Raw genomic sequence first — 21,122 nt, 5'->3', positions numbered from 1 at the left:
ACCCTAATCGTCATTTTATGTGAAACCCTAGTTTCACTTGGGCCTTGAGTTGGGCCTTTCGATTGGGTTTTGGTAATTGGGCCAATAATGGGCCATCCAAGAATGATTGTAAGGACTAGAATATTTAGATGGGCTTTCGGGTAAGGCCCATATGAGGGTTTGGGCCCAATTTAGAAAATTGGGCTATAGAGAGGCTATAGTTTGAGCCTTGATGATTATGAGATGTTGGACCATGAGAATGTCAAGTGTTGGACCAAGAATGAATGATTGGGCCTTAAGGCAAGACTATGTGGAGGTTGGGCCCAATTTAGAAAATTGGGCCATAGTTGGGCTTTGGTCCATTATTAGACTTTTGGGCCTTTGGTTTGGGCCTTGGGCTGGAGTCAAGCTAAGATAGGGGTAAAGTAGTCTTTTACCCAAGTATGGACTTATGGTTATGAGTTGGAACCCAATTATTAATTGGGTGTTATTTTGGTATTGACAGTTCGGGAATCTGTCATCCAACAACTGGGGTTGAGTCTGCGGGACTTCAGCAATGTGAGGTTATGTCTTCGGGACTTCAGCAATGTGAGGATAACCGTAGACCCACCGCTACAGGAAGGTAACTCACCTCGTACGAGTAGCTGCTGATAACCTGCACGGGAAATCTCTGTCTGTGGCTGCTCCGGAAATCCTCCGACTATAATCCCCACAAAACACGCAGTCAGAATCTGATATCTACTTCTAGGGTAAAATGACTGTTTTACCCTTGACCAAGTCTAAGTCAAGGCCAAAGTCAACTTCCAGTTGACCTGACTCGCCGAGTTGGGCCGCCAACTCGTCGAGTCCTTATTCTTTTAACTGACCTCATCTACGACTCTACTCGTCGAGTTTAGGAATGACTCGACGAGTTCTCCTTCCATACGAACCTCGAATGAACCTTCATCCGACTCGTCGAGTTGTATAAACAACTCGTCGAGTCCATCTCCATCCTATGAACAAGTCCTGTCCTCGACTTGCCGAGTTGTATGAACAACTCGTCGAGTTCATCCTCAAGAGTTGGGAGATTGCCTTGGACTCGCCGAGTCTGTTCATGCACTCGCCGAGTCCTATGAACTCCAGGACTATGGCTTATCCCAAAACGTTAGGTTACTCCTCCGGACCCTCTAACACCTTTCCAACACTCCACTGGCTCTCCTTGAACCATAACAGAAAAGGGGAGTCTACCCTCGGACTCGCCGAGTCCCAAGAACGACTCGCCGAGTCGATACAGTCCAAGTCTTATTTCTTCGATTTCTGGCGTACAACTCTTGTCCAAAAGGTAGATCTGGGTCCCTAAACTCGATCTAGCACGTAAAGTTACGAACTTTACGTGCATGCATGGGACTTAGAGCCTAAAAGGCTCTAAAAGGGACTCTTGAGTTGCATGGGGACTTCCATGGGTGCAAAAGCAACCCCTTTCTGCCTTGTAATTCCTCCATGGACTTAGATCCGAAGCCTCTACCCCCAACCATGCTTGCAATCATGGTTGGTTACCAAGAATGGCTTATAAAAGCCCTAAATTTCCCGAAAAAGGGATCTAGCAAAAGAACAAGCAAGGTATCGACTTTATACCTTCTGTGAACTGCAAATGGTGCACAAACTTGAACTCCCTTGGTCTCCTCTTGATTCCTCTAGGCTTTTCCTTCTCCTTTGAATTCAAAAATCACCAAAAAGCACCACAAAAGCCTTAGCTCTTATACAAACGGCTAGGGTTTGCTATGGGGGTTTTCTGGAAGCAATAGGGACGAAGGGTGGCTGAATGAGATGTTTAAATAGGGTGCAAACCCTTAGATTAGGGTTTTGTCCAGTCAGAGCCTACTCGTCGAGTCTGCAGCCGACTCGACGAGTCCGCCATTTAAATCCCGAATCAAATCCGTTTCTACTCGACGAGTTGGTCCTTCAACTCGCCGAGTCCCAGGCCAAAAATGCAAATTACTTAAATAAAATACGTACCAGGAACTAGGTGCTACAAATCTCCCCCACTTATTTTATACTTCGTCCTCGAAGTCTGCTGCTCGCTCCTGGAAAAGCTCTGGGTAATGCTCCATCATCTCATCCACCGGCTCCCAAGTCCATTCCGAGCCCTTCCGGTGCTGCCATTGCACCTTTACCAGCTCGACCCTCTTGTTCCTCAGATCCTTCGACTTCCGGTCGAGGATTGCTACAGGTCGCTCAATGTAATTCAGGCTGTCATCGACCTGAATATCCTCTAAGGGTACCACTGCTGAGTCGTCCACCAGGCACTTCCGCAGCTGGGAGACGTGGAATGTGATGTGGATCTGACTGAGCTCGGCTGGCAGGTCCAGCCTATACGCCACTTTGCCCACCCGGGCTATAACCCTGAAGGGTCCAATATACTTGGGGCCCAACTTGCCCCGCTTCCTGAATCGGATGACGCCCTTCCATGGCGACACCTTCAGGAGAACCATATCCCCGACCTGAAACTCCAGGTCTGATCGGCGCTTGTCGGCATAACTTTTCTGCCGACTCTGAGCAGTCTGAAGCCTGCTCCGTACCTGCTGAATCCTCTCTGTCGTCTTGAGCACCACTTTGGTGCTCCCCATGACTCTCTGGCCAACCTCACCCCAACATATCGGGGTCCTGCACTTCCTCCCGTATAACATCTCGAAGGGAGGACGGTCAATACTCGCATGGTAGCTGTTGTTGTACGAGAACTCATCCAATGGGAGGTAAGTATCCCAACTACCACCGAAATCTAACACGCACGCCCGCAGCATATCCTCCAGAGTCTGGATGGTTCGCTCACTCTGACCATCTGTCTGCGGATGAAATGCAGTGCTAAAGTGCAGACGAGTACCCAGCTCGTCGTGAAATTTCTTCCAAAATCTGGAAGTAAACCGCACATCCCTGTCAGATTTCACGGAGACTGACACTCCATGCCGAGCCACCACCTCCCGAATGTAGATGTCGGCCAGCTTCTCGGCCGATATACTCTCCTGGATCGGTATGAAATGAGCACTCTTGGTCAATCGATCCACTATGACCCATATAGAATCTACTCCCCGCGCGGTCCTGGGGAGTTTGGTGATGAAATCTATGGTAATATCTTCCCACTTCCACATGGGAATATCCAACGGCTGCATCTTGCCGTGTGGTCTATGATGCTCGGCCTTGACCTTCCTGCAGGTCAAGCACCGCTCCACGTACCATGCCACATCCCGCTTCATGCAGGGCCACCAATAGTCAAGACGAAGATCCCTATACATCGTCGTCGCCCCGGGATGGATAGAAAACCTGGATTTGTGCGCCTCCTCCATCAACGTCTGACGCACGCCTCCATGATAGGGACCCACACCTTATGGTGAAGGGTCAGCAATCCTCGGCTATCATAGTCGAAGGAGGAAACCTGACCCACAATACACTCACTCTTCCGATGTTCCTCCTTCATAGCCTCCTGCTGGGCCTCTCGGATCTGCTCCAGCAGCGGAGTCACCATGGTCATCCGCATGCAAATATCCTTGATCGGCGCTGCCTTGCGGCTAAGCGCGTCTGCCACCACATTGGCCTTCCCCCGGGTGGTAAAGGATCTCACAATCATAATCCTTCACCACGTCCAACCACCGTCGCTGCCTCATGTTCAGATTCGGCTGATCCATGAGGTACCTCAAACTCTTGTGGTCCGTGTAAATGGTACAACGGACCCCATATAGGTAATGACGCCAAATATTGAGGGCGCACACAACAGCCCCCAACTCCAAATCATGCGTCGGATAGTTCGCCTCGTGAGGCTTCAACTGCCTCGAAGCGTAGGCGATGACATGCCCCCTCTGCATCAACATCGCGCCCAAACCTGAAATAGACGCGTCGCAGTACACAACATAATCCTCTACGCCCTCTGGGGCTAAGATCGGCGCCTCGCACAATCTCTGTCTCAGTGTCTCAAACGCTGCCTGCTGCTCAGGCCCCCAACGAAAGACTACGGCCTTCTTCGTCAACCGCGTCAAGGGTACGACTATCTTGGAGAAATCCTGGATGAATCTCCGATAGTAGCCGGCTAATCCCAGGAAACTCCGAATCTCAGATGGAGACTTCGGAACCTCGCATCTCATCACGGCCTCCACCTTGGCCAAGTCGACTAGAATACCGTTCTGGTTGACAAGGTGCCCAAAAAACTGCACCTCGCGCAACCAGAACTCACACTTGGAGAACTTGGCGTACAAGCTCTCTCTCCTCAGAGTATCCAAAACCTCTCGCAGATGCTCCTCATGCTGCTCCTGCGTCTTGGAATAGACCAAGATGTCGTCAATGAAAACTATCACGGACCGATCCAGCATCGGTCTACACACGCGGTTCATGAGGTCCATGAACGCGGCAGGAGCATTGGTGAGCCCGAAAGGCATCACCACGAACTCGTAGTGGCCATAACGCGTCCGAAACGCAGTCTTCTGCACATCCTCCTCTCTGACCCTCATCTGATGATACCCCGAACGCAAATCAATCTCGGAGAACCAAGATGCTCCCTGTAGCTGGTCAAAGAGGTCATCAATCCTCGGGAGTGGGTAATGGTTCTTCACCGTTACCTTATTCAGCTCCCTACAATCTATACACATCCGATGCGACCCGTCCTTCTTTTTCACGAACAGAATCGGGGCTCCCCAGGGTGAACTGCTCGGCCTGATGAACCCCTTGTCTAGCAGTTCCTGCAGTTGCGTAGACAACTCCTGCATCTCGAGAGGAGCCAACCGATATGGTGCCTTGGCTATCGGATCCGCACCAGGGACTAGGTCGATCCTGAACTCCACCTGCCGCTCCGGGGGTATCCCAGGAAGCTCCTCTGGGAACACATCTGCGTAGTCTCGCACCACTGGAACATCGCTCACCGTCGCCTTACCCGCCTCCCGGGTATCCATAACATATGCGGCATACCCAAAAAAAAAAAAAAAATGGTACTACATTATAATAAAACACTTTACAGTGAATTATTTGAAGAAATTCGTAATACAGAGAATGAGATTTCTCAACATAAAGAAATACTTTTAAGTAATAAAAAAGATTTAGTGCATATAAATTTCAGAATTCTACAAGCACAAAATAAACATACTCACGAATATATACCAACCATGGTTAATATACGTAAGTACCTCATTCATAGGCAAAAAATGCATCAAGAACACCTTGATAAAGCTTTAAACTCAGTTTCAGAACTCAGAAAAAGGATTTTAACTTGTTAACATTTCTTAAACATGAATAAAGAAATTTTCAACAAATCTGAAGAAAATGATTCAGAAGAAAAACAAATCCTAACTTATGTTGAGGATGAAGACGGCTTTCATGCAAACCTCTTAATAAAACAAGATCTTCTTTCTCGAGTCAAGAAAACAGATTTAAAAATAAAGAAAGAAAACATTTTCAAAAATGTTCCTTCTAAACTTAGTATTTTAAATCCGCTTAAAAGGAAAAATGAAATTTTCTACTTTGTTAGTACTAAAGAAATGTCTGTAGACATAAAAGACACAATAGGAGCTGTCTTTCTACCCCTTTTGACTAAAGAACAAATAAACAATAACTTAAAAAGTATTCCAGTTGAGATTAGATCAAAAGTAAGAATGGTCCATATCGGAGCTGTAAAATTTTTGATAAAATCCCAATTCCAAGCAGGAATAAATTCTCCCATAAAAATGGCCTTAATTGACAACAGAATTACTGACAGACAGGACTGCATCTTAGGTGCTGCTAGGGGAAACCTTGCATACCAAAAATTTATGTTTTCAGTCTATCCAAAATTTGCTCTAGACTTGAAATCTGCAAATATAGATAAAACTTTATCTTTTATACATCACTTTGAAAGAAGTGACCTTATGAACCCAGGTGATAAACCATTCACCATAACCTATCTCATAGGATATGCCCTGACCAATAGTCACCATAGCATAGACTACAAGAAAGACGAGTACATCGAACTTGATGATGTCTTTTCAGAAATAGGCCATGTCAAAGATAAACAATTCTGCGACATAAATCCTCAAGAAAACTCTTGGGTTTTAAATATAGCTAGAAACAAAAAAGCTCTAGGAGAAACTCTTAGACCAAGAATTTCTATGGATTCACTCCATATAGGAGAAAGCTCAGAAAGAAAAGATAGTAACTTAATAAGAAACATGTCTTTAAAAATTGATAGTCTACGTCAGAATATCAAACAAATCTCTGAGGTAATAAATGAGTAATAAAATAGATTTTCCTCATTTTTATAAAAAAGGTAAAACAGTAAAAATCAAAACCCTGGACGACAACCATTTTGTTGAAGAAGTCGCCAAAAAGGCAAATATTGAAGGCACTCTTAAAGAAAACAACCTTAAGATCACTAATATACAAGAGCAGTTAAAACAACTGATAGGATGACCTCGATACCCGAGCTAAATAGATCAATCAACCTCCTTAATGAAAAAATAGATGGGCTGATTATAAACTTTGACTTAACGGCCATTAAATACGTAACCACTACACAGTTAGAAGTAGCATCTGCAAAAATTATTGCAGACATTACTAAAGAGTTATCTGAAAAGATTGACTCTTGCCCTTGTAATAAAGACATTCTTGAACACATCAAGAATATTCCCATCATAGAACAAAAAACCAAAACTGGAAAATATTCAGGTCTTAAGAAATACTCACCTCCCAATCCAAGTATTGGAAACCCTGACTTAGGAAGCTCAAAAGACTCCCAGAAAATCGATATTTTCAAAAAAGAGCAAAAATGAAAGAAACAATCTCTGAGAAACTTGAGAAATATTTCTTTAACCTTCAATATGAAGATTATGATAAGGCTGACCAAAAACTTATTCAACTTTTATCTTTAGACACTGAAGAATGCGAAGAATTGTATCAAAAAGAACCCAAACTTTTTGATCAATATTTTAGAATGACTAAAATAGATGAACCTGATACTGAATCAGAACAAGAAGATAACTTTAAGACTAATACAAAGACTGTAAAGTTCGAATATTCAGATATGGAAGATGATGAAGCAGAATCTTCTTATACAGCCGCTAGAAGAAGCAATAAAAAGAAATATGAGTTCAAAATGCCTGTCCACAATGGTATTCCAAATAGTGGTCAAGGATCCAATACGATCAATGTACTCAATATTGATTGTATCCAAGATCTAAAACTCAGAGAAAGAGTTGTAGAAAAATGGGTTACTGAGATTTCACTAATCTTACAAACAAACCCAGATGAATTTGAAAAAGCAAAAAATGTTCTACTACTTTTAGAACACAAAACTGATGGAATTGTGCAAAAATTCCTAAGAAACAATAATTGGAATGAAGAAATGCATGGTTAAGATCTTTTTGATAATATCATAAATGTCATATACACTACTTTCTTAGGTCTTGATTATATTTCTAATAAAGACTTCACCATTAATAAGAAAGTTGACATAGCAAGAGTTTCAATGACAAAACTCCAATTACATGATATTAGTCTTCTCGACAAATACACATGTATGTATGAATCATATCTGTATGATATTCCACAAAGAAGTGAATATGCGCAATGGATATCTGCTTACCTCATGAAAATTCCAATTATTGGAGAAACCTGTACAGACAGATGGAAAAAAGAAGTTACTGGAGAAATCCAGCAAACCAGTCTTTCTTATGCAACAAAAATTGCAAAAGAAGAAATTGATAGAATCTGTCAAGACAGATATAAACAACAAAAACTTAAAACAATAAGCAAAGATTGTTGTAGCATTCTCTCTGATTTCAAAAACTTTGATATTGGAAAGAAAAATTATAATAACAAAAAGTATAAAAACAAAAAGAAATTCAAATCTTTTTGGAAAAAGAAAATAAGAAAATTTTCACCAGGAAAATACTTCAAAAAACCTTCAAAAGAAACACCTAAGAAGACTACTTCCTGTCCGCAAGGAAAGAAAAAATGTAGGTGTTGGATCTGCAATGAAGAAGGACACTACGCCAATGAATGTCCAAATAGAAAAAAAATACCCAGACAAAGTCAAGGTTTTACAAACCGCTAACAATGGGGGCTATGAAGCTCTTGAAGAAGAGTATGATGGTACACAACATGTTTTTATATATCATGTTGAGACAGAATCTTCATCAGACACTGATGAATACGAATCAACAACGGATGACTCAGACTAGTCCCATACAAACCCCACTTTTCAGAGAGGAGGAGATTAACCATTTTTGCGTAAACCTCCAGAAGATTGATGATTCCCTTATCATGAATCTTACTAATCCAAACTCTATCTATGTTTCTACTTTCCTTAACTTTAAAGGATATAAAAAATTTAGAGTACATTGTTTTGTAGACACAGGTGCATCTTTATGTCTTGCAAGCAAATTCATCATTCCGGACGAACTCTGGGAAAACGCTCCCAAAGAAATTAGTGCCACTATTGCAAATGGTGAAACCATAAAAATTAATAAAGTTTGTAGAAACATTAATCTCGAACTTTCAGGAGAACATTTCAACCTTCCCACTATTTACCAACAAAATTCAGGAATTGATATCATAATTGGAAACAACTTCTGTCAAGTTTATGGACCATTCATACAATGGATAGATAGAATCGCCTTTCATCTTAATAATGATATGGTAATTATAAAAAAGGGTACAGAAGCCTATAGCAAAGGAAAACCAGGTTTTCTTGAAACTCAAGAAAAAGGTTCTAAAGAAAAACAAATTCCAGGTACTAATATAACCCATGAAGGGATTAATAAAGAAAAGATTATTTCTATTCAAACTACCAGGTTCAAACAGAATGAGGATCTTCTTGAAAAAGTTTGTTCTGAAAATCCTATTGATCCAAATAAAACCAAAGGATGGATGAAAGCTTCAATTAAGCTTATTAATCCCAAGACGGTTATTAGAGAAAAACCTATGGTTTACTCTTTACAAGATAGAGAAGAATTTTCCAAACAAATCAAGGAATTACTTGATATGAGACTAATTATAGAATCAAAATCCCCTCATATGTCTCCTGCCTTTCTTGTCAATAAAGAAGCAGAGAAAAGAAGAGGAAAGAAGCGCATGGTTGTCAATTACAAAGCAATCAATGATGCAACTATTGGAGACTCACATAATCTTCCCAATATGCACGAACTCTTGACTCTTCTACGAGGAAAAAACATTTATTCAAGCTTCGACTGCAAGTCAGGTTTCTGGCAAGTTCTACTTGATGAAGAATCGCAGCTTCTCACTGCCTTCACATGTCCCGATGGACTCTTTCAATGGAAAGTACTACCCTTTGGGCTTAAACAAGCTCCTAGTATTTTTCAAAGACACATGCAGAACGCTCTTCGAGGCCTTGAAGGTTTCTGCACTGTATACGTTGATGACATCATGATCTTCAGCAAAAATGAACAAGAACACTATGTTCATGTCACACAGGTTCTCAGAACTATTTTAAAATATGGAATAATACTTTCAAAAAAGAAAGCTCATCTTTTCAAAACAAAAATCAATTTTTTGGGTTTAGAAATAAATGAAGGTACTCATTGTCCTCAAAAGCATATTCTTGAACATTTACATGACTTTCCAAATGTTTTAGAAGACAAAAAACAACTGCAAAGATTTCTTGGTGTTTTAACTTATGCTGAAACATATATTGAAAAACTTGCAGCCATGAGAAAACCTTTACAGGTAAAATTAAAAAAAGATGTCATCTGGAATTGGTCAAATGCTGATACAGACTACATCAAAAAGATAAAGAAAGTTTTAATCAATTTTCCAAAACTTTATCTTCCAAACATTGAAGACAGTTTAATTATTGAAACTGATGCTTCTGATGAATTTTGGGGAGGTGTTTTAAAAGCTAAAAACCCCAAAAACGAAGAACAAATTTGCAGGTACACCTCTGGCAGTTTCAAAGCAGCTGAGAAAAACTACCATAGCAATGAAAAAGAATTACTCGCTGTAAAAAGAGTTATTACAAAATTCTCTGTATATTTAACACCAGTAAATTTCCTGGTTCGTACAGATAATAAAAATTTTACTTATTTCCTCCGAACGAAGATTGCAGGAGATAACAAATTAGGCCGGCTAATACGATGGCAAGAGTGGTTCTCACGATATACATTCGCTGTTGAACATCTCGCAGGAAACAAAAACGTACTGGCAGACTGCCTCACTCGTGACTTCAGGTATGCCTTACATCATCCATGATCTCACTCGCTCCTCTCGAGCCCTATAAAAGGATATGATCCTCATGACATATTTCCTCACAAAAAACTTCACCTACAAAAAAGAGAGGGGGAGATTAGAGAGGAAAGTAAAAAAAATTTGAGTTTACAAAAATGGAAGACCTCAACATTTTGAGGATGAAGAAACAAATGCTCCTCATAGAGCTATCTGCAATTGAGCAGAAAATCAACTTGTATGAACAAGTAACAACGGTCACCAATGTACCGGAAAGCGAAAGCTCAAAAACAAAGGCTATTCCAGTGCAAACGGCACCTGGTAAAGAATCAACAAATCCGTTGAAAGCTGATGCTTTGCTAAAAAGCATAATAAAGGAGACAGCTACTCCTCTTCCTAATGGAAAAACTAGCTTATTGGTTGATCCCAATCCTTGTACTGAAGGAATCAGTAAAATGACAACTTTGTCACCCACTAACAAATCTGTGCAGGAGTTCACACCAGATTACAAAAAAGCTCTTAACAAAGAAGCTGATAGATTTTATGTAATCTATAAAGGACCCCATGCCGGTGTTCATACTGACTGGGGAATTACAGAAACCTTCTGTAAAGTTGATAAAGTTACTTGCAAAAAATTCAGAAATGAAACATCTGCAAGATTAAGCCTTGCCACTTATCAAGACGATACAAGCAAGACTAACCAACCACTTCTTCGACCAAAAATTCAAAAAGTCAAAGAAGCCCACAGAGACCAAAGGTTTAACGTTCCAATTGACGTTCAACAAATGGTTAACTATCCTGAAATCTCTTTTGAAGATTTCAGAACAATCTGGAAGAAAGCAAGAGCTGCATGCCCAGAAGACCTTGTTCATGAAAAGTTTTTCACTACGGACAAGAAAACAAAAAGTCTATTCAACTTTCTCGAAGGAGCAGATGCAAAATTAGTCTACCAAGCCTTTCAAGCTGGACTAATCGACAATATCTACCCAAGCTGCAACCTTCAAGAACTCAAATTCTTCCCAAGCAGCATGGTAGAATCCATTAAGAACTTTCGAAAGAAAGTACTTAAAGCAAAAGATAATCCGATCTACATCAGATGCATCTCCTCACTCCCAAAATGGATTCAAGAATCAACTCTTTCTCCATACCACTTTCTGGAAATTGGTCTTTCTAAAGCCAATAGAGAGATTGAACAATCTCAACCAATGGAAGATAAAGATCTACCTTTCACAGAAATTCTTCATCCTAACCGCATCAATGGTTTAAGAAGAATATCAGAAAAAATCATTGAAATTATCTCTGGTTCAAAAAAGAAGATTAATTATACCGATTCACATTGTATAATTACAAGCTGGAGTTACAACAACACCAGCCAAGAAGATCTTCGTCAAGCCTCCAAGTTTGGAGAAAAATTCATGAACAATAGCATGGAAGTATCCAATGCTACACGCCAACACTTCTGCCGACATGCAGAACAACTTTTCGAAGAACATCTTTGTCACTTTTGCGATTGCAAAGATTCGGAGACAAAGGAGGGACCCCCCTCTGAAGATGACAAATCCTCATCATCTTAAAGAAAGATGCTTCACGTGTCAAATGGCCCCGCCACTCAAAATAATAATGCCTTTTCTCCATTATTAGAAGCTTTCCAGCTGTCCACAATAATGTAATCTTTAGTGGATAAAAACGTCATGCCTGACATAATAGGCAAGGATTAGACCCTCTCAATATATCTATAAATTGAGAGTTATGTTTTGTTAGAAAAGGCATCGCAAGAACGAGTGCAACAAAAACACTCTCTATCTTGTAAATTTTCAGTTCAATGTCTTGTGAGTAAAAATCTCCCTTAGAAGGGAGAGATGTAAAATATTGTAGGAGTACTCCCATTTCGGGAGCTCTTTTATCAATAAATCTATGTTTTGTTATACTTGAGTGTTCTTACAAAATAGAGTCATGAAACCTGTAAGTGACAGAGTGTCAGGTCGACGATGGTCAACAGTACCACAGGCATGAAGCCAACAGGGAAAGCAACCACACAGACCAATGATTGACACAGGCTGGCTTGAATTGTTTCTATCTATGTAAGTAATACTCCTACTACAAAACACTTATTGATTAATGAGTTTTCTCTTTACAATTTTTTGCATCTATTTCCTTCTAAAACATACAAAATATACAACACAAATTCCGTACACCAAAACTGGTATCAGAGCCTTGTTAAAAAAAAAAAAGTTTGTTTCTTTTAGAATGACTAAAATAGATGAACCTGATACTGAACCCAAACTTTCTTGTAGTCTATGCTATGGTGACTATTGGTCAGGGCATATCCTATGAGATAGGTTATGGTGAATGGTTTATCACCTGGGTTCATAAGGTCACTTCTTTCAAAGTGGTGTATAAAAGATAAAGTTTTATCTATATTTGCAGATTTCAAGTCTAGAGCAAATTTTGGATAGACTGAAAACATAAATTTTTGGTATGCAAGGTTTCCCCTAGCAGCACCTAAGATGCAGTCCTGTCTGTCAGTAATTCTTGAATTGGATACCAACACAACCCTGATGAAGGTAGCGCCTAACCCTCGCAGCTGAGCACGCTGTGGTCTCTTGCCGCGGATCACCAACTCTCCCCCACCTGGGGTTCTGACTCACACTAACTGTTGTGCACAATCTATCACCGCCCCATTAGGGATCAACCAGTCCATGCCTATATCACCTGGTTCCCACGTAACGGAAATGGGAACCAAGTCTACCAGGTAACGCTCCTCGAATAACCTCAGCACACAATCTCAGAAAACTGCTGATGCTCACACCGATCGATCATCGGCAATCTCTACCTCTAAAGGGCAATCCAACACGCCCGAAGACTCAGAAAACCTCTTGCTGAGCGCAAGAGAAACAAATGATCGAGTGGCACCTGAATCAAACAACACATGTACCGGAATACCATTCACATGGAACGATCCTAACATGTATATACAGAGCATATATCAATATCATAAACATCATATAAATAGATCAGAGGGAAAGAATCATACCCGTCAACACATCGGGTGCGGCGCGTGCCTCCTCGGTAGTCAACTGGAAAGCCCGGCTCCTCACCACTGGAGCCTCTGCCTTGCCCTGCCATCCGCAGGGTCGCTGGAGCTGGCGCCTTCACTGGCGCTGCTGCTGTCAACTTGGGGCAATTGGCCTTCTTGTGGCCCCTCTGGTTGCAGTGGAAACACAGCAACTCAGATGTCTAAATAGTGGGTGCAGGGGCGGTACAATCCCTGCTGAAGTGCCCTGTCTTGCCACACTTGTAGCAGCCCGACGATCCCAACCTGCATGCTCCCTCATGTGACTTGCCGCATTTCCTGCAGCGGCCTCGGCCCTGCTGGCCTTTTGGCCCAGCGTCTGATCCCTTGGGCTTCTTCCCCGAAGCCCCAGTCGTCTGTCCCTCCTCTACCTTCCTCTTCCGGATATGCTCCAGATCAATCTCCCTCTCCCTTGCCCTGGCAATCATGGAATCCAGGGTAGGGCAAGCTGAAAAACTAACATGCTCCCGAATATCAGCTCGTAGCATGTCATGGTAGCAGGTCCTCCTCATATCCTCATCGCCCGCATACTGGGGCACCAGTAACGCCCTCTCCCGGAACTTGGCGGTGATCTCCGCCACAGTCTCCGTAGTCTGTCTCATATCCAAAAACTCCCTGGCCAGCTGCTGAAGCTCCACAGCTGGCGCGAACTCACTCCTGAACCGGGTCACAAAGTCCGGCCATGTCATAGCCTCAACAGCCGAGGCTCCCAGAGAGTCACCAACCGACTCCCACCAATCCCTGGCCCTGTCTCTCAAGCACCCTGCTGCATATCTCACCTTCGACCCCTCGGGGCAGAAGCTGGTCAACTGTGCAGATTCAATGTCTGCAATCCACCGTCTGGCCACAATGGGGTCCTTCGCCCCATGGAAATCCGACGCACCACTGCCCCTAAAGTCCTTAAAGGACAGTGTGCGTGATCCTGACTGGCTGGTCGCCATGTCGCTCCTGAACGCCCGGAGGCGATCCTCCATCAGCTCGACAATCCCTTCCTTGATCGACCCAAAGATGACCGGGGTCGCATTAAGGATGCCTCTAGTGATCTCGGACGCGATGAACTCGCGTAGCCTCTCATCCACTGGTTCGGAACCTGAGCCCGAACCCGATCCCTCTCCTGAACTGCCAACTGCTGGCCTCGAACGTAGTACCACCATTCTGCAATACATAATGACAACCGTCAGTGATACTGATACATCTAGAGGGATTACACCCATCACAAGTTCCCTGGTCTTGCCTCAACCTTCTTCGATTCAAGTACGGATCCTCTGCTTTCAGTAGTACGGGCCCATATTACCTTCCACATCTATTCGTACTTTCCTCAAGAACTGCCTCGACTCCACCAAGTCCCTTCTACTACTACTGATCTCTGCTACTCTCATCCTCTGACTCTACCCAAACCAGTCCTCAGCTGTTAAAGGCCTCCTCGTAATGCCAATTAGTCATCACCTGAATACCATCACATGTGACGAGGCTCAAATAATCCTTATTGTAAAGACTCGTCCCTACAACGGTTAGACTCAGACAAGAGTTGCGCAATAGGGCCAAATCCAGCACTCTGAGATTATTCAACCCTGATCACATGTGACGTGACGTATCCACCTAATGGCTAACTCCCATCACTCAGAGTCCCACATAGCACAAAGCGTGCAACATTCAGACAAAGGAAATGAACTCAAGCAATCCTATTCTCATAACAGGAAACTGTACTAGCATACAATGCTAAGCTCATACCATCAAGTATAACCTAAACAGACTATCCTACTGCTGTCTACTCGATACTAGCATGCAATTCTCATAAGCTGAAACACATAAAGCAAGCACATAAGGCATCATTCCTAGATCCTTAGTCCTATTCTAGCATGCTGTTCTACTGAAGCTGATAAACATAACATAAACTTGTATAGGTACTTTGGGGAATACTTACTGGAGCTCGGCTGGTCGCGCACATCACACACTTCGTTCTTTCTCAAAACTCCTTTAACTTATCTTTTAGAAAACCATTTTCTTGTAAAAAGCTTTTAATCCCTCGATTTGAGTCCAGACACCCCCGAGGGTGTGTCCGAATCCCTCAAACCAGGGCTCTGATACCAACTTGTAACATCCCAAAATTTCGAGTCCAAAAATTTCATTTTTAATTAACTGATTATAAAAGCATTCATAAGAGAACCACATAAAAGATATCATTCCGTAAATCAATATATCATGTCTGAAGACCCAAGTCATAAAATAGCATCATATCAGAGTACAATCCCAGAATATCTCAAGTGCGGAAAATCAATGCGAGTGTGTATGATGTGCTGCTACCGCGCCATCTACTTTCCCTTCGCTGAAGAGGTACCTGAAACCAAAACTATAAACTGTAAGCACGAAGCTTAGTGAGTTCCCCCATCGTACCGCATACCATACAATCACATAACATACATATACTGTCAGACATATCTGGGTGCCCGACCTACCCCTTCGGTCCTCTCGACCGGATACTGCCTAGCATATCTGGGTGCTGGCCTCCCCTTCGGTCCTCTCGACCGGATACTGCCCAACATATCTGGGTGCTGGCCTCCCCTTCGGTCCTCTCGACCGGATACGGGAGACTATTTCACCCCACTACTACTACCACATAACATGTAACACATAATCATATTCTATCTAGCATGACTGGGTATAACTTCCCCCTTCGGCCCTATCGACCGGAAATCTTGGGGACTATTTCCCCTACTACTAACATCATATCATACTATCACATAACATAACAGGTAGTAGCAAACCTAGATGAATATCACAAAGACAATCATCTATCATACAACTCCTACTGGTGGGCCGACGTTGTGGCCGTAGACCCACCGCGACTGGAAGGTAACTCACCTCGTACGAGTAGCTGCTGATAACCTGCGCGGGAAATCTCTGTCTGCGGCTGCTCCGGAAATCCTCCGACTATAATCCCCACAAAACACTCAGTCAGAATCTGATATCTACTTCTAGGGTAAAATGACTGTTTTACCCCTGACCAAGTCCAAGTCAAGGCCAAAGTCAACTTCCAGTTGACCTGACTCGCCGAGTTGGGCCGCCAACTCGTCGAGTCCTTATTCTTTTAACTGACCTCATCTACGACTCTACTCGTCGAGTTTAGGAATGACTCGACGAGTTCTCCTTCCATACGAACCTCGAATGAACCTTCATCCGACTCGTCGAGTTGTATGAACAACTCGTCGAGTCCATCTCCATCCTATGAACAAGTCCTGTCCTCGACTCGCCGAGTTGTATGAACAACTCGTCGAGTTCATCCTCAAGAGTTGGGAGATTGCCTTGGACTCGCCGAGTCTGTTCATGCACTCGCCGAGTCCTATGAACTCCAGGACTATGGCTTATCCCAAAACGTTAGGTTACTCCTCCGGACCCTCTAACACCTTTCCAACACTCCAATGGGTCTCCTTGAACCATAACAGAAAAGGGGAGTCTACCCTCGGACTCGCCGAGTCCCAAGAACGACTCGCCGAGTCGATACAGTCCAAGTCTTATTTCTTCGATTTCTGGCGTACAACTCTTGTCCAAAAGGTAGATCTGGGTCCCTAAACTCGATCTAGCACGTAAAGTTACGAACTTTACGTGCATGCATGGGACTTAGAGCCTAAAAGGCTCTAAAAGGGACTCTTGAGTTGCATGGGGACTTCCATGGGTGCAAAAGCAACCCCTTTCTGCCTTGTAATTCCTCCATGGACTTAGATCCGAAGCCTCTACCCCCAACCATGCTTGCAATCATGGTTGGTTACCAAGAATGGCTTATAAAAGCCTTAAATTTCCCCAAAAAGGGATCTAGCAAAAGAACAAGCAAGGTATCGACTTTATACCTTCTGTGAACTGCAAATGGTGCACAAACTTGAACTCCCTTGGTCTCCTCTTGATTCCTCTAGGCTTTTCCTTCTCCTTTGAATTCAAAAATCACCAAAAAGCACCACAAAAGCCTTAGCTCTTATACAAACGGCTAGGGTTTGCTATGGGGGTTTTCTGGAAGCAATAGGGACGAAGGGTGGCTGAATGAGATGTTTAAATAGGGTGCAAACCCTTAGATTAGGGTTTTGTCCAGTCAGAGCCTACTCGTCGAGTCTGCAGCCGACTCGACGAGTCCGCCATTTAAATCCCGAATCAAATCCGTTTCTACTCGACGAGTTGGTCCTTCAACTCGCCGAGTCCCAGGCCAAAAATGCAAATTACTTAAATAAAATACGTACCAGGAACTAGGTGCTACAAATCTCCCCCACTTATTTTATACTTCGTCCTCGAAGTCTGCTGCTCGCTCCTGGAAAAGCTCTGGGTAATGCTCCATCATCTCATCCACCGACTCCCAAGTCCATTCTGAGCCCTTCCGGTGCTGCCATTGCACCTTTACCAGCTCGACCCTCTTGTTCCTCAGATCCTTCGACTTCCGGTCGAGGATTGCTACAGGTCGCTCAATGTAATTCAGGCTGTCATCGACCTGAATATCCTCTAAGGGTACCACTGCTGAGTCGTCCACCAGGCACTTCCGCAGCTGGGAGACGTGGAATGTGCTGTGGATCTGACTGAGCTCGGCTGGCAGGTCCAGCCTATACGCCACTTTGCCCACCCGGGCTATAACCCTGAAGGGTCCAATATACCTGGGGCCCAACTTGCCCAGCTTCCTGAATCGGATGACGCCCTTCCATGGCGACACCTTCAGGAGAACCATATCCCCGACCTGAAACTCCAGGTCTGATCGGCGCTTGTCGGCATAACTTTTCTGCCGACTCTGAGCAGTCTGAAGCCTGCTCCGTACCTGCTGAATCCTCTCTGTCGTCTTGAGCACCACTTCGGTGCTCCCCATGACTCTCTGGCCAACCTCACCCCAACATATCGGGGTCCTGCACTTCCTCCCGTATAACATCTCGAAGGGAGGACGGTCAATACTCGTGTGGTAGCTGTTGTTGTACGAGAACTCAGCCAATGGGAGGTAAGTATCCCAACTACCACCGAAATCTAACGCTCCACTTTTAGTTCTCGGGTTCTCGGGAAACTATGAGTTCTCAACCGATCTCACCCGTATATATATATATATATATATATATATATATATATATATATATATATATATATATATATATATATATATATATATATATATATATATATATATATATATATATATATATTCTTTTTATGTTATAAAACGTTGTTACTTGATTACACTCCAATTGCACATGATACCACATCAATGTGGTGGTCACACAAAGTGTATAAATAATTCATTAAATAGTTGTGTTTGACCAATTATGTAGTATAAAACTTAAAACTCAGAAGAAAAACATATTTAAAAAAAAGTATTTTTAAATTTACCTAAAATACCGTAATAATTCCATATTGTCTCCTATAAAATCCCTTTACTGTAAAACGATTAAACGAACCTGCGCACTGGCTCGAACCCTTCATTCCTAATTCAAAAAACAACCAGTTTTAGATAGCCAGTTACATCGTTCCAGATGATATGATCATGCCATTCACTTTACTGTTTCATATGTTCAAATGAAACGCTTCAAAGGTATGTTCCATAGACATTAATTAACCTTTCGGTTATATCATCAGTCATTTCCAGGTGCCGATGGGAAAGAAAAGGTCTTGGTTTGGTTTCTTGAAGAGATTATTGATTTGCAAGGCCCAATCGACCAAAGAGAAGGTGTGTTTATCGTTATACTGTATATGACTATGAGCATCTGTTAAAAAACTGATATCATATATATATATATATATATATATATATATATATATATATATATATATATATATATGCTGTAATTAAGCCTGTAATAGTATCATAATCTTACGTTTAATTTTGAGCTGGATTATAATTTTACAGGGAGGAAAGAAAAGCAGATGGTGCTTTGGGATGTTAAAGACGAGTCGCCATTACCATGCACTCGAAACACCGGATCAGGCAAAAGTAAACGATCATAAGGAAGAGCAGAAACAACACACATTGGCACTTACCGTTGCTATGACAGCTGCGGCGGAAGCAGCGGTGGCAGCTGCTAATGCAGCGGCGGAGCTTGCCAGGCTCGTGAGGTCTCCCCAAGACCTTGAATGGAGAACCCGCTATGAAGCAGCCATTAAAATTCAATCTTTTTATCGTTCACACCTGGTATATTATACATATACCAAGTTACTTCAGATTCTATTGTCTTAAAAGTTATAATATCTTGTTAGAATAAACGAATACGGATTTTGAAGTATATATAATATTTCGAATTCCATGGGGTTGACGCAGGCAAGGAAAGCTTTGATCGGATTAAGGGGAGTAGTGAAGCTTCAAGCTGTGATTCGCAGTCAAATCGTGAGACGAAAATTCTTAAACATTTTGAAAAACACGCAGCGATCTAAAGTTCATCAAATATGGGTTCCTACATTCGATAAAATCTGTAAGATCGGTATAGACAAACAAGATATTTGTAGCCCACGAATGTCGATCAGGAGAAACGGTAACGTTCTAGAAGATCCAATAAAGTCTAATAAAATGTATGAAACACAGAAGAAACTGCGATTTGGGGATAAAAATCATATAGAAGAACACCATTCATCACCATCTTTTAGATCCCGAATGTCGAATAATGGCAAAAGGCACTACCATTTATCGCCTGATCGGTCAGATGAGAAGTCGTTGCCGAATTCACCAGTTTTTCCGGCTTACATGGCGACTACTGAGTCGTTCATGGCAAAGGCTCGATCACTGAGCACCCCAAGACGAAGGATATCGTTTCTTGATCATGGGTACTGCACTACTCATGGTTCCTCCTGCGGTATGCCCATGCTTTCTTCATCATCATCGTTTAATGGTGGTGTCAAAGGCAATTACAGGCACATGCATCTATTATGAATTAAAAAGGTCAATTGTTGGGGGTTTTCATTTGAGCTCCTTTTTGAAACGGATTATTTGATTGCTTGAATTCTATATTACTATAATATTAAAATTTGATATTTGGATAATTCTTTTAAGATAAGTTATAGTATTTTTTAAAACTTATTCATTACAATTATCAAATAAGTGTTTAGGTCCATAAGGTTTTTATTTCTCGCATGATTAGTCCTTATGGTTTTATTTTTTTTCATAACTGATTTGAAATTATTATTTTACCTTAGATTAGATTTATTATTAATTTTTATTTCTTTGTAATTTTAATTTAATATTTAGAAATATAAAAAATTAAATTATAACCTATTACATCTAACTATCAACCCCATCATTTTTTTTCTCTTTCTTCTTCCATCATCCGTCACCACCACAAGTCACCTTACCCCACCATCATCACCAACCATCATCCACCATCATTAATTTACTGCTAAAATTACTATCAAAACAAATCAATACGATTGCAAAATCACAAATTATGAAATTTCATTACATGATGCAAGTAACTACAAATTAATTTTTGGTATCTATCGGGGAAGAGGAATATCATCGATTTTTGGATATGTTCTTTGTTTTTTTGTGAATCCAGATAGAATTAACTGACATTTGGGTCTGGTGGAGAAGATGAACACCAAACATCAAAAAATAAAACATGCTTTTATTTATTTATGCGGTTACGTCAGGTTGTGTTTGGATATGTGATGTTTTAGATTTGATTGGATTTGAACATAGTCTAATCAAGTAAAAACACAAGAATCAAAAGAGAGAAGAAGAACCTTTACGACAACGTTTTTCCTTCTTTCAAGAATACCACCGCCGCCCATTCTCCAATGGAAGAGACACAAATATTAATAAACTATAGGAGAAGCCGACAGAATGAAGGGTGGGTTTGAAGGCTAACGAACGTGGATGAGACGAGATTTAACCTGCAACCTTTGTCTCAACCAATAGTTGTTGGTGAAGGTGATTTTGAAGCTTCATGACCACCAT

General features: G+C 41.9%; 1 protein-coding gene across 1 annotated transcript; it reads left to right on the top strand.

The window, feature by feature from the left end:
- The first annotated feature begins 18,651 nt into the window (after positions 1-18,651).
- On the top strand, positions 18,652-20,160 carry LOC145134569 (protein IQ-domain 26-like). The gene is made up of 3 exons (XM_079069406.1): positions 18,652-18,905; positions 19,086-19,367; positions 19,494-20,160. Exons 1-3 carry the CDS (start codon positions 18,831-18,833, stop codon positions 20,097-20,099), a joined length of 963 nt encoding a protein of 320 aa, XP_078925532.1. The 5' UTR covers positions 18,652-18,830; the 3' UTR covers positions 20,100-20,160.
- Positions 20,161-21,122: the final 962 nt, after the last annotated feature.

The sequence above is a fragment of the Lactuca virosa genome, chromosome 8, assembly GCF_052849685.1.
Source record: "Lactuca virosa cultivar CGN04683 chromosome 8, Lactuca_virosa_CGN04683_v6, whole genome shotgun sequence".
NCBI lineage: Eukaryota > Viridiplantae > Streptophyta > Magnoliopsida > Asterales > Asteraceae > Lactuca > Lactuca virosa.
This window is presented reverse-complemented; position numbering and strand designations above follow the sequence as displayed.

Excerpts from the sequence above, each read along its gene's own strand:
- LOC145134569 (XM_079069406.1), top strand. The coding sequence starts at position 18,831 with ATGGGAAAGAAAAGGTCTTGGTTTGGTTTCTTGAAGAGATTATTGATT. Across the intron at positions 18,906-19,085 it reads CCCAATCGACCAAAGAGAAG|GGAGGAAAGAAAAGCAGATG; the intron begins GTGTGTTTATCG and ends ATAATTTTACAG. Across the intron at positions 19,368-19,493 it reads CTTTTTATCGTTCACACCTG|GCAAGGAAAGCTTTGATCGG; the intron begins GTATATTATACA and ends GGGTTGACGCAG.